Source organism: Thunnus albacares, chromosome 14 (assembly GCF_914725855.1).
Source record: "Thunnus albacares chromosome 14, fThuAlb1.1, whole genome shotgun sequence".
In the NCBI taxonomy this organism is placed as follows: Eukaryota; Metazoa; Chordata; class Actinopteri; order Scombriformes; family Scombridae; genus Thunnus; species Thunnus albacares.
In genome coordinates, this window is record NC_058119.1 from 8185476 (window position 1) to 8198740 (window position 13265).

Sequence of the window (13265 nt, forward strand, 5' to 3'; positions counted from 1 at the left end):
TGAAGTCTACAAATGAATCATCATTCATGGAAGTGAATGACTGCAGTCACTCTTTCAAGAATGTGCTATCTTACACGTGAATACAGGCTTGCACGGTGAACATCTGCAGATAGAGAAACACACACTCGCACGCACTCCCCACACACAAAACCAAACCCGAAAACAGAAATTAGGGAACTATTTCTACATGAAATATGTGAGCAAACAGATGGTTAAAGAGTCTGAGTCTGTAGTTAAATTGGCCATATGTACTGTATCTGCATTGGATAGAAAATGGAGGAGTTAGTGTAGGAGTTAGAATAGTTTGTGGAGAGGATGATCATGTGCTATGTTTTAATCAGCGCTGCCAGACATAATCACACAGACAGATGGAGAAAGATCTAAAAAAATAAATAAATAAGCAAAAGAATATTTAACATTCAAACCAACAATTTACTGCTTCAAGACTTAAATGTATTTCATTATTCATCATGTATAAAGTTTATGCACATAAATCTGAAGAAAATGTCTGCAGCTAATTCTTCAATAAGGATAGTTGGGTTTTTTTTTTGAGAAACCATAAAGTTAGCTTGGAATTTTGTCCAAAGCACCAAATATATGTAGGAGAAAGTTAAAAATAGAGCCTGAGGTGAGTAAAATATTGACTGCTTCCCATTTAACCTTCTCACTTTATCCATTTTTTCTCTCTTTCTCCCTAAATCCCTCCATCCATCCCTATGGGGCTCAAGGTCTTAGTGTCAGGCAGAATTCTCTTTGAGGCCTGTGCCTGTCAACCAGCCACCACTCAGCTCAGTAACCACTAGATTCAATTACACTACAGGAGAGACCGGGAGAGATGATACTGAAATCATTATGGGCTAAATCCAACTTCTAGGAGGCAGCATGTGTGTGTTTGTATGAGTGTGTGTTGTTTCATAAAGACGGTGTTTGTGTTGGTTGGTTTGTGTGCATTATATGTGAATGTGGATGCTAAAGTTTAATCACAAATATCTTATGACAAGTTATTTCAAAATATATGTATTCCGCTACAAATAAAACGTGTCTATGAGGTTCCCAGAGAATGTTGCAACTGCAAAGATATTAGTCATACTTATACTGTACTGTGTAGGTGCTGCTTTAGAGCTGAGATATTTGTCTAAAACCTGGTAAACAAATTACTTTTGGATGCTGTAACCTGCTACAAACGGGGCAGAAGGCAATCAAAGATTGGATTTTCAGCTTTCAGAGTCCAACAAAAGCAAAGAAGAAAGGAATATAACAGATTCATCTATGTTCTACCTGACAGCGACAGAGGGCACATCAAATAGCAGGTGCCTCTGTTTTGCTGCCAGAGCCCACATCAACACTAAACAGCTCATTCACAGGCATAATAGGAGCTCTCAAACACCCTCTGCCAATATTATCTAAAATACGAGTGCATTTGTGTGTGTGTGTCTGTGTGTTTAGTGCGTGAAATTCTGTTATGCTGTTTAACTCAAAATTGTTTGGAGGCAGTAGTAGCCAAAAGTTGGGGGCTGAAACGATGCTGGTATGAATTCCTCTCTTCTACAAAACTGCCATCATGGTGCCTTTGAGCATCTGAGGTGCTCCAATACACATGCTTCCCAAACACACAGTCCAACCGACCATTCAAAAAAAATAATAAAACAAGGGCTGAGAGCCAAATTTTAATATGGTGAACAGTCATTTAATTAAACAAAAGTTAATTACCATTGTTTTAGGAACAAAAAACATTCTGATGAGGATTCCTTATTATGCTTCTGTTGAACAAGACCTTCCCTTCCCTAACAAACCAAACAGAAACCTTTATATGTTAGACCAGACTGAATGGTTAGATGTCTGACTTCCACCTAAGGGGGTTCCACCTTGGGCAGCCCTGTTCTATAAGATCAGCCGTAGTTCATCAGAGCTTACTGTAGGTTAGAGGGGGACATTGAGATATGGCTGATAGAAAATAGAGGCTGAGGAGGGATTTGCTCACTTGCCTGACATACCTGAGAGACAGTAAACAGATAAAGTTTGGATATCTATCACTTGAAGCCTCTTTCCTGTCTGCCTGTTTACCAATACATTTAATCCATCTATGTGTCGCATTACAGCACTGGTCTGTGTTCGGCTATACAATCTTCTGTGCATCATTACTGCTATCGAAGGCAGGATTCCACTGCACTGCGTATCTAGGTAGGGATGAATGTGAGTTTTGGCGAGAGGACGAAAGAGAGATGAAATGTAATTTCTGTAATGCTATAAGTAGAGTGGCTCGACCAAAATAACACAAAACTTTAACAAACATACCTTGCTAAGGTCATGGGGAACTATGGATCGATCATATCGAAACATGATCATAAATGCGAGCAAGGTGAGTGTGTATGATCCAATAATGCAATTAAAATCTGTTTTGTACAAAGCAGCATGAGAGCATGAGAAACAGGCATTTGAGGCAGAAAATACCGCAGAGAAAGAGAGAGGAGAAGCAAAAGACCACAAGTGACTAAAAGAACAACAGAAAACTGTGTTTGTGGTCAGGGGCATGGTATCAAACACACACTTGGCACAGTTAGAGAAGTTGTTAGTGTTGGCATTTGATATTATCACAGAGCACTGACTGAAAGACCGACTCCCAGTGGGGGAGTGTGAGGGTCACGCAGCTTGGGGCTGGTATGTGAGTGTTTTTGGGGGAGTTGCTCTTAAAGCCATGAATGGTCCCAGAGCTGCTCAGACTGCAGCGCTGTACACCACAGATGCACAGGTAACGCTTTAGATTACAGCCTGCACACTTGGCAAAACATTTTGAGTTTGTCAATACAGGGCTTGCTATATCGTGGGCTACCTGTCGTGCTTAGGGAATGTGAAAAACACTTCTCAGTATGTTGTAGTCTCACTCCATCATCTCAACCAATAATGGATTTGGGTTGTGGCCCATCTGCTGTTGTATCAAAACATTATTTCTGGTGATAGTCGTCGCTCTTTGTATCCAGTCTCTGCTGCTGGCTGCCTGAGTGTGTGGATGCTGTAAATCTGGCCAGCTCATTAGCACTGACAGAGGGAATGCTAGCAGCCCACCTGCTCCCCTTCACCCTCTTTATGGCTCTACAAATTAAAACGACATTTACACACTCTCTCCCTCACTCTCCCTACTGCACCGCTCACCTTGCCACTCACATTGCTTCATCTGCTCACTGCTGAGCTGCGTCAGGCCCACCCCAATAAACCTCCTTCCCTAACCATTCTTCTGTTTCAATAACCCTTGAGCACTTTGTCTTGTTTTCTTCTGGCTTCTATCAATCTGTTTTGTGTCTTGTCACACTTTGCTTGAGTTAAATCTCATCATTTGAATCCTTTGACTTTCTGTCATCACTGCTCTTTCACTTTTACTACTCTGTCATCTATCTATCACCCTTTCCCATCTTTTTCTGTGTACTAAAATTCAACAGGACTGTCTTGTAGCGCTGGTAATCTAACCTTTAGTTACTGTGGCATGTCCAGTGAGTGACAGCAAGATGGAGTGATGTCGCTGCATGTTTGCTTCGCCCGCCAGAGGTCGGTTAGGGTCATGGAGGTAATGAGGCCATAAAAATGCAGGGAACGAAAGTTGTGGGGAAACAAGATAAGGTGGAGAAAAGGATAGAGAAAGGAGAAACACGGTACAATGAAAAAAGTGAACACAGCTCCAAAAACTCTCACAGGCTTTAGGTGGAAGAGGTGAAAGTCTTGGAGCTCTCTGTCTACAGATTGGACTAAGTGCTGCATTGTTATTGCAACACACACAGTCATAGAAATATGAATCAATTTTCTGTGTCTCATTTATCAAACACACTAATAAATTCACTGAGATTTGTGATCACACAAACACATTCCACCTGCATTAGTCTCACACTGTGCTCAAATACACCTGTTTTGCATATTTTATTTGGAATGTTATGTTATTGTTACAGGCTTCAGCTCTTTCCAAGAGTAAGTAAATGCTGGTGAATTAGAGCCACTGTTGCACTAGTGTTTTAAGCAACCTCATCTATTACCACGTGCCATTGCCTAAAATAAAAATGCTTAAAATTTTGTAAGCACTAGGAGGGCAGGACTGACATAAGCAGTAATTCACTGAGTGATGCAGGGGAACTAACAATATGTGAGCGAATGAGGGTCAAACACAGCTCTGTTTAATAGCTTTTCAGAGGCTAAACTGAAGCCTATTGTTTGCAGAGCTTGGAAAGTCTGTATGTGGACTATAAGTGAGTCCCACACAACTGAGCAGTGGCTGCATTGGCCTGAGAGAACCTTCCCTAGTGGGTGGTCTAAACAGCCTAGTCTAAACAGTCCTTCTTTCTCCCATTTATTTGCCTGACTTTATGGATTGGAGAGAGAAAAAGCCAGTGGCTTTGAAGATTTGGTGAAGACTCAGAAAGGGGTATGTGCTCAATATAAACACAATAAGATATGTGTATGTGTGTGTGTGTGTGTGTGTCTGCTTGTGTGTATGTGTGGATTTCAGCCCCTGTTTGAAGTCCTCCACTCCACTCTGGCAATTACTTCATATCAAGGATTAGATGAGGGAGAGGGCAAAGAGGAGAGAGAAAGATGGAGAGAAGTGAGAGCTGAGGAGGGAGGTAGCAGATTCAGAGAGAGGACAGAGAAGCTAGAGAAACTGAGAGGAGAAAAGAGATTGAGGTCTCCACTGCAGAGGGTGTTTTTTTTCCTATAACGGAGGCTGTGCACATTCTCTAAACATGAGCTAGACGAGAACTCCCCAAAATCGTGAGTAGATCACAGGTGCAGAAAAATGTAGCTATTTCCAGGACAGCAGAGACAGAAAAGCACTTTGAACAGTTGATGATCACAATAAGTTGGATCTGGCCACCATGCATTACTACTGTTAAAACTGTCATACCATTCAGGTATATTTCATACATATTTTCTTACAGTACCTTGTCTTAAATTCCAGGAGCAAACCTTTGCTTTCATGTGAGGAAAATGCTCTTTTGTGACTTGTCACATAATTTCTCCACCGGCATTGTTTTTATGTTCATATAAGAAATTATATTGTAATTGTTCTACACATGATGAATTCTCATTTTATTTAAACTGTCCGCAGGGAAAGTTTGGGCCTGTTAACATCACAACCTGTGATTTCTACATTGGTTATTTTACTGCTACCTTTAAAGCAGTTATACTCAGTCTTACCTCTGGGATGTGGACTGTGTAAGGCTGCCCATGGAAGATTGGTGCATTATCGTTCACGTCTCCAATCTGGATGTTTACTGTGTCTTTGACCACCTGAGGGAGCAAACACTTTGGTAAATCTCTTCCAAAGCCACCTCCACACCTGCACACTTACTTGACAGAGTACTGTAGTTACTGAAAATGTGTATTAGCACTACCAAGCCAAGATTTAGAGTGAAGGAAAACAGGACAAGTGTGTGATAGATTACCCGCGGGGGAGAGTAGGTTGAACGTCAGTATGTTTCAGTAACTAAACTGTGTTGAGTGAGACAGGTGTCAGAATGATTTCATGTGAGAAAGAGAGAAAAAAGGGTGAGAGTGAAAGCGCGAGACTGAAAGAGAGATGGATTGAGAGAGAAGGCCTCTATATGACGTGTGGTCAGACTACATCCAGGTGTCAGCATGTGTCATAACTGTGATCACAGTGCAAATCTGTCTCTTACCTCTTGAATGTCACTCACGTAGAATTCGACCTGCATCTCTGATTTGGTCTGGTAGAGACAGAGACACGTGTCAGCACATACTTTGCATGAATGTGTAGTGCAAAAGAGCTTTGCAGAAAGGCATAACTAGATAGAAATGCTGCTCTGAACTCAAAACCCTTTCTTCTTCATCTCTCCCCACTGACAGGTATTGTGCTTTTCACTACTCTTTCATCATTCCATAATTTGCATTCCATCTCCTATTTTCAAAATTGTCCTGAGTGTCTTTTTTTTTGTATATAGTGCATTTGCTTTGGTAATGTGCAAGCGTGTGCACAGTTTTTGGTGTGTGTGTTGATCTTACCTCACGGTCGAGCTGCTGTCGAAGCCACACCACGCCATTGTCTTTGTTCACTGAAAAATACCTCATTGCCTCCTCTCCTGAAACGCCATATATGAGGGGCTCTCCCTCAGGATCAACCGCCTTTAGCTGGGCCACTGATGAACCTGCCAGACAGAGTCAAAGGTCAAGGTGGCTAACAAGTTTTTTTATTGGTTATGTGACCTTGTAATGGGTCATATAAAAAGCAACACACATAAAAGGATATGTCACCCATATAAAAAACATTTCATTGCATTTGAGGCATATGTACAGGATAAAATAGCATTGAGATTATGATGTCTGAGTATCACTGTTGGATTGTTTCTGGCAATAGTTGACACTGGAGTTAGTTTAATTTAGCTTCCCACAATTGACCAGGAATGTCTTCTCTTTTAAAGGTCAGGTACCCACTAAATACTAACAAATAAGGAACAACTTGACTCATAGTAAAGAAAAAATCTTAGCAGAGCATGATGTTGGTATTGACATTTAAGCTTTAATTTTGAACCATTTGAAGGCTCATTTAATTACACAGTTCCAATGCATATTTTATCTTGTGAGTTACTTTTCATGAATGTAATCTGTAGTATTAAATGCAGATAATGCAAAGCAAACCAAAAGAGAGATAGATCACAGCTACAACATAAAGGAGGAAATGTTCCAGCAAAAAGAATTAAAGTGATATGCAAACACCAAGCTGCATTTTCATGTTAAGGATAAAGAAACACACACACACAACACATACAAACACATTAGCATGTGTAAGGGTAGAGGAACAAAGGGTTTTAATTGGAGTTGCATTGGTTCTCAGGCCTCATTCATCACAGACACTAGGGTTCAGACAGGCTGGCTAATCAAACCCAGAGGTGGGGATCCATCAGCCCGACTAATCCACCATGTTGGACAGATGTGTCAAGGAAGGCAAGGCTGAGGTTAGTAGGGGAGGCATGGACGACAACATCAAGACCCCATGACCTGGAGGGACAAGGCTCATTACTAGCCAGGGTAAAACTACTTGGGCAGGGCATTGTAATGGGCCGAAGGGGAGGGTATGCTGTTATCAGTCACACATAGAAAATGTATTATTTTCTCTTTCCATTCATATTCACACACAACACACACACAGCTGAAATGTAGACACACATTTACAGGTACGTCCAAGTTTAGATAAACTGTTGTTCTGAGGTCATTCTTTTGACCTGCATTTGTCTCTAAACCCTGACCCTCAGTTGCACAATCAAAAAGAGACAGACATTCTTGTAGTTTTACATTTAGTCATTTATTTCCATAAAGGAAGAAACAAAGATTAAAAATTAGACGCTGTCCATGGTGCTGAACTATAGTCCTGTAGGGATGAGCTCAAAAAGTTTTAGGAGACTCACTGCTAAGAACCTTCACTTTCCTCCCAACACCAACGCAATTCTGTTACTGATACCCCCTTTCTTTCTTGTTCCATTGATTCTCGCTATAAACCGTAATCTCAGTAACAAGCCTTTCCCCACTGAAGTCCAAAATTGTACTTAACAAAACTTAATACAGTGTGATAATATATCTCAGTGGTTTGCTGTCACCTCACAGCAAGACGGGTTTGAGGTTTCTGGGTTTAAGTCTCAGCTCTGGTCCCTCCAATGTGTGTTCTCTCCATTTTTTTGTGTGGGTTTGCTAAAGTTGCTCCACTTTCCTCCCATTATCAAAAGGTCAGAAAACATGGAAAGTCTAGATTTCAGAGGTGAAAGTGACACACACACACACATTCAAAACCCTTGTGACATCTCGATGTGAATTTACATATTTGTTTGTCTGTATGTTTGTTTGTGTCTCTCCGAAGCTGACCTTACGCAATGCATGTTGGGAGCATAGTAATAAATATTCAAGAGGGGAACATGGAGTGGAGAGTAAATACAAAGATTATATATGCATTCAATGAGCGCATGTACACATATATACATACACTCATCCTCTCTCCCTCCCTGCAGGTACTCAGTCAGACGATAGAGGTGAAGCTGAACTAAATCAAGCCTGTCACTCGCACACCAAACTGCTTAACACAACGACCAATTAGGCTTCACAATCACACACCCCTCTCGTTTTATTAATACACCCCATTTTCCTATGAAAGGGTGGCAAAAATGACTAATTAATATAACGATTTATGAACCCCTCTCATTGCATCTAATGAGATTTATGCAAATTCAGCGGCTTTCAATATGAGTTATAATTTGGTCGAAGACGGTGCAAATTAAGCATTTTACCTCATAGTCATCAATAATAACAGATTTTTTTTCTCCTTCTCCTTCCGGCCCTCTCAACTGAGGAGGAATTGTCTGCTTCATGTGGGTAGACACACTCGAGTGAAGAATAACAAATGGTCATTTGAGACTAAGACTATGTATGAGAGCCACTGTCTTATGGAAGATTAACTCCTACTTTGGAACAGAGAGGTGAACTAAGAGCGACCCATTAACTATATTGGTTGGATTTTCTGCTCAGATTAAGATTAAGTACACAGTATGGGGTGCTCACATCGCTGGACTGCTAGAATATGTCCATGTCTGCTGAAGCACAGTGCCTTTGCTTTCTGATACAGATTTGGTACTGCACATCATGTATGAATTTACTCAAATTCCTCTTAATTTTCTCAGGTCCAATCAGGCTGGGTTTCACAGGTTGGGTTAACAGAGAAAAATGTATGTGATCCAGTAAAGAACAAATTAGGGATCAGGAGATTTTACTTTGGCCTCAAAAATAGAAATGTCTGAGAAATGGAACAACTTTGACATTACTGTCAGCAACAACAATAAATCTGTGTTTTCTTGAATGACACAGTGGAAACATTTGCTGAGGTAGAAAAAGACAAATAGTAGAAAATAGTAAAAAAAAAACTCACTCACTCACTGGAGTCCAAGGTGACACTTTACACGTCTTGTTTTGACCGACCAACAGTCCAAAGCCCAAAGATAATCAGTTTACTATGATGGCAAAGGAAAACATCTTCATATTTGACAAGCTGGTACCAGTAAATGTTTGATATTTTTGGTTGAAACCATTATTTGACTATCAAAATAGTTGCAGATTTTTTTTTCAATCAATTAATTGACTAATCATTGCAGCTAGAGAAAATACAACATTTTGTTGCTTCTTATTCAGGCTACTTTAGGGTTGAGGCTTAGTTTAAGTTTACAATTAAATAAGGATTAGGTTTGGTTAAAGTCATCCTCCACTCAAAAATGTGTTTTAGTTATTGTTACTTCACTGTGTAGAATGACATATGTGCAGAGTTTGACACTAAAAGATTTAGGATTAGAATTAAGATGTAGGCACAGAGCAGTAAGGGTCAAGGTTTGGGTTAGGACACTACTGTACCAAACAGCACTGTGTGCAAACCTTCCTCGCAGGTATAGTAATACATCGTGTGTGTGTTTAGAGTATCCTTCTAGTGCTTATCTGTAACACGGTGGCACCAAGCCCTTTCCCCTGACAAATGATGCTATTTAGCAGCAAGTGATGCCAGTATTACTGTTATGAATGATACAGTGCACATTAACAGTGCCCCTCCCCTTCTCCTCCACTCTGCAACACTGCTCCCATGACAAGAGCGATGGGCTGGAAGAGCCATCTCTCTAGCTCACCTTTCTCTCTCTTATTGTCCCCCGAACCTCTTATTCTCTCTGCAAACTTAAATATTGAATCCCTACTTTTGCTTCTGTGTTCATACAGTAAGGTCAAACCAGAATGAAGCAGAGCAAACGACAACAAACCAAGGTAAGCACATTAAGCTTTCGGGGACCAAACCACACCACTTGCATACTTCATCTGACCTGGTAGATTTGGAGATACGTGGTTCCTCCTGTGAGTTAGTACGAATGTGAAACAAAGCCTACATGACTCACACTATGAGGGCAGTGTGAGTGGGACACTGAAATACATGCACAGTTTTATATTGCAGACCCTTTGGTACATACTGTATGTGGTTTTGTCAACATGCTTTAACTTTAAGGCTTAACGGTATACCTGAAAGAAATATTGGAAGCATTTAGGTTTAAAAATGTTAGAGGTGGAGAGAGGGAAATTGGTGAGGCAAAAGTGTGAAGCATGTGCGCAATAAAAGAGGCATAACAGAATGAGAGTACATTTAAAAAACAGGGAAAGAGGAAAGAGCACATGAGGTTGTTGAAGAAAGTAATAGATGCACTCCATTACCATAAGCACTTCTCCCAAAGTTAGAGTAGGACTTCTGCATTAAGACAAAGCATCGTTGCTTTACTGTGACAGGGCTGAAAAACGTACTGCCATAAAACATACAAAATGACAAGGCCTGGAGAGGCAGAAGACTATAAGTGATGAGGAGGGGGAGATGAAAGTAAGAAGACTTGCTACACAGCAGCACCCTCATGTTTTACTCAGCCCAGCCTTTTAGGAAAGGCAAGGGGACCAGTGGGGGCGCTAAATCAGCCACTGGAGGACATCAATCCCTGCTGGATCAATAGGAATCGGGCGTGTTAGACGGGGATTCGGCTGGGTCCTGCCCTGGGGCCTCAGGCTTGAGAAAGAGAAGGGGCTACAGGCCAAAGCCCTGTTTATTATGTCAGTGACATCTCTAGACCTCTCGGTCATCTGAGCGCTGATTCAGTGGGACGGGCAATGTCAGGACTGCAATTTCGGGCAGGTTGAGAATTATAGCTTTGAATTTTATGGTGCACAGAAGCTTAATGGGTATATGGGCAATGTTCAGTACGCTGACTACCAAAGCAGCGGCAATCAAAAGAAAAAAAAGCCACCTCAAGACAAAGCGGAGAGATGACTGACTGTGGAGGACATGGCAGAGAGAATTTTGATCTTTACCTGCTTCTTATAAATACTTGATGGATTGTCTTGAGGCAGGGCCAGTGAGCCTCAGGGTTGAAGTCATGCAATCAGTAGGCTGATGAGTCAGTGAGATGCCACTCATGTTACCACACTGTCTATCCACTGACAAAGAGAGCCTTCAAACACATCAGCAACGCCAAGCCGAAGCCACGATGCCTCACATCAATCACTCCCATCACAAATTCACACAGGCAAATACTGTCTTCAACTAACTGGCAGCATGAGCTCATCCAGTACTGTGTCTGTATTTTGTTCCCTGCTTTTTAGTGCAGCATTCGTCACTTTATGGATTGTGAAGAGAAATTGAACTCTCTCTGTGGAGAGAAACAGTAATAGAAAGCCTTCACATCTGTCACATAGATGAGTTGTGATTATGAGACTGTGACTCTAAGCTATAATGCTGTACTCTTTTCAGTATCGGATCCATCAGGCCTAAAATAACAAGCAGAGAACTAAAGAGGAAGCAGGCAAAACAGCGTACTGCTAATCGACTGTGTGCCATTATAACAAAATAGGTCTGTTTCTTGCACATCAGTCTTGCAGAAGGTCTGTGTGTGTCTGCATGTTAGAATCGCCACACTGAAAGATCTATACAGTCATAAACTGGGAGAGAACATGGGTCACACATGCAGAAATGCCATTATACTTTTGTTGAAATGAGAAATAGGAAAGTAGAATTTTTCTTAACTGTGCAAACGCAAAAATAAAAGCACTGTATTCAACTTTTAAATGATAAAAACTGAGGTGGGTGTGAACTTTAAGTCATACATAAAACAGTAGAACTATATTGAAGTACTGCACTCAAACCAGTGTGAGACCCCAGCTGTTTCAGTCAGTCTGGCTCATATAAGCACTTTGAGGGTAATTTACGAGTCAGATTCCATCAGGGTTTTTAAGTCACCATTTCAGGCTCATCCTTTTAAGTGATCTCTTGGGGGCACCTGCATTAACTCGCACCCTCACCTCCAGTCAAACACACAATAAATTAAACTTTCTTTTCTTTCATTGGAAATATAATGGAAATGAGTTGAAATCTACCAATCGCCACTTTCTTTGCCATCAGTGCTGTGTGCTGCGTTAATGTCTAGAGATCCAGGTTCCTTCTGGGAAGCCAGCTTGACATGGAAATAAACCGAGCAGATCTACTCGGAATGACAATAGTGTGATGGCCAGAAACTGAGTGCTTGGACCTCTATTTCCATACAAAGAGAGGTGTATGTGTTCAGGGGGCATCTTTAATAGGAGAGAAGAGGGTGCATGCAGATAGTTTATTTGCCTGTAGGATGAAGTCAGGCATGGAGAGTGACAGTAAAGGCTTTTCCCCAGGGAGGTCAATTAGAAAGCTTGCAATAAAAAAAGATGGAAAGAAAGAAAAAGCCCACTGATAATGTTTGCAAGCCTTTGTGCCATGAAAAAACATTCTCAAATCAACACAACCGCTGCAGACGAGTACAATTTACTTATTAAATAATAGGTGCAAATTATAACTGGAGTTCTTCAAAGGAATTTATATTTGTCTGCTAGAAAAAAGCTAATTTATCACAGAGAAATCCTTACATTTTAATAGCTCCTTTGAAACAAGACATTTACCATATTCTATCTCATTTTCCTCTCATTTACCCTTTCTCTATTTTTCACTGCCCTTCTTTCCTTTGTGTGTGTGTGTGTATGTGTTTGCGTGTGCACAAAGCGCATGTGTGTGTGTGTGACATCAATAACCGTGATGGCGAACAGAGCCGAAGACAAATAGTGCCCAGAGTCTGGCTTTAAGTGACTCCTGTGTTTCAACAACACACACCATGAGAGTCCTTGGGAGCTGGTGTATTAATCCAACAGATTTATGACTAAATCTGTCACGGATGAGAGGAGAATACCCTCTGCCTTTCCCTTAGCCATTCCTGAGAGACATGAACACCTTCCAAACCACACATCCTAAATGCGTGTGTGTACACAGCTTTTAAGCTACCAGACTGTACATATTCAGACAACATATGCACATTTATTGTGTGTGAAAGACATAAAGGAAAACAAAGATTAGCACACCTAGATGTAAGTACATGAGCATAAAACATCTCCTGAAGGTCATCTGGTATAAATTATAAGTTATACTGTCAAAAAAAGATAAGTTTCACTGTTTAACTAAAAAAAGCGAAGGGGCTACCACATCTTTTGTCCAGCCACCCTCTTGTGAAAGTGGGTGAAGGTGCGAGCAGTGTGTGTACTGTGCAGATGGCATGGCACTCTTCAATAGAAACTAGGCTACGGCTTATGATACAGCTTAAAACGCTCGAATGGGAGGAGTAAAATGTTGAAAACAATGGTTTATGTACCTGTGCATTAACCTTGTGAAAAAAGAAGAAAGCAAAGATTGCAGTCGG

General features: G+C 41.0%; 1 protein-coding gene across 9 annotated transcripts in view; it reads right to left on the bottom strand.

The window, feature by feature from the left end:
• The window catches only part of cdh23 (cadherin-related 23), a 186107-nt gene that overhangs the window by 121617 nt on the left and 51225 nt on the right, over positions 1–13265 (bottom strand). For all 9 annotated transcript variants that reach the window (XM_044373469.1, XM_044373468.1, XM_044373471.1 and 6 more), the window contains 3 exons: positions 6004–6146; positions 5661–5708; positions 5179–5271 (listed from right to left, as the gene is read on the bottom strand). In XM_044373469.1, the coding sequence (XP_044229404.1) occupies positions 5179–5271; positions 5661–5708; positions 6004–6146 (284 nt within the window). The remainder of the gene's footprint in view (positions 1–5178; positions 5272–5660; positions 5709–6003; positions 6147–13265) is intronic.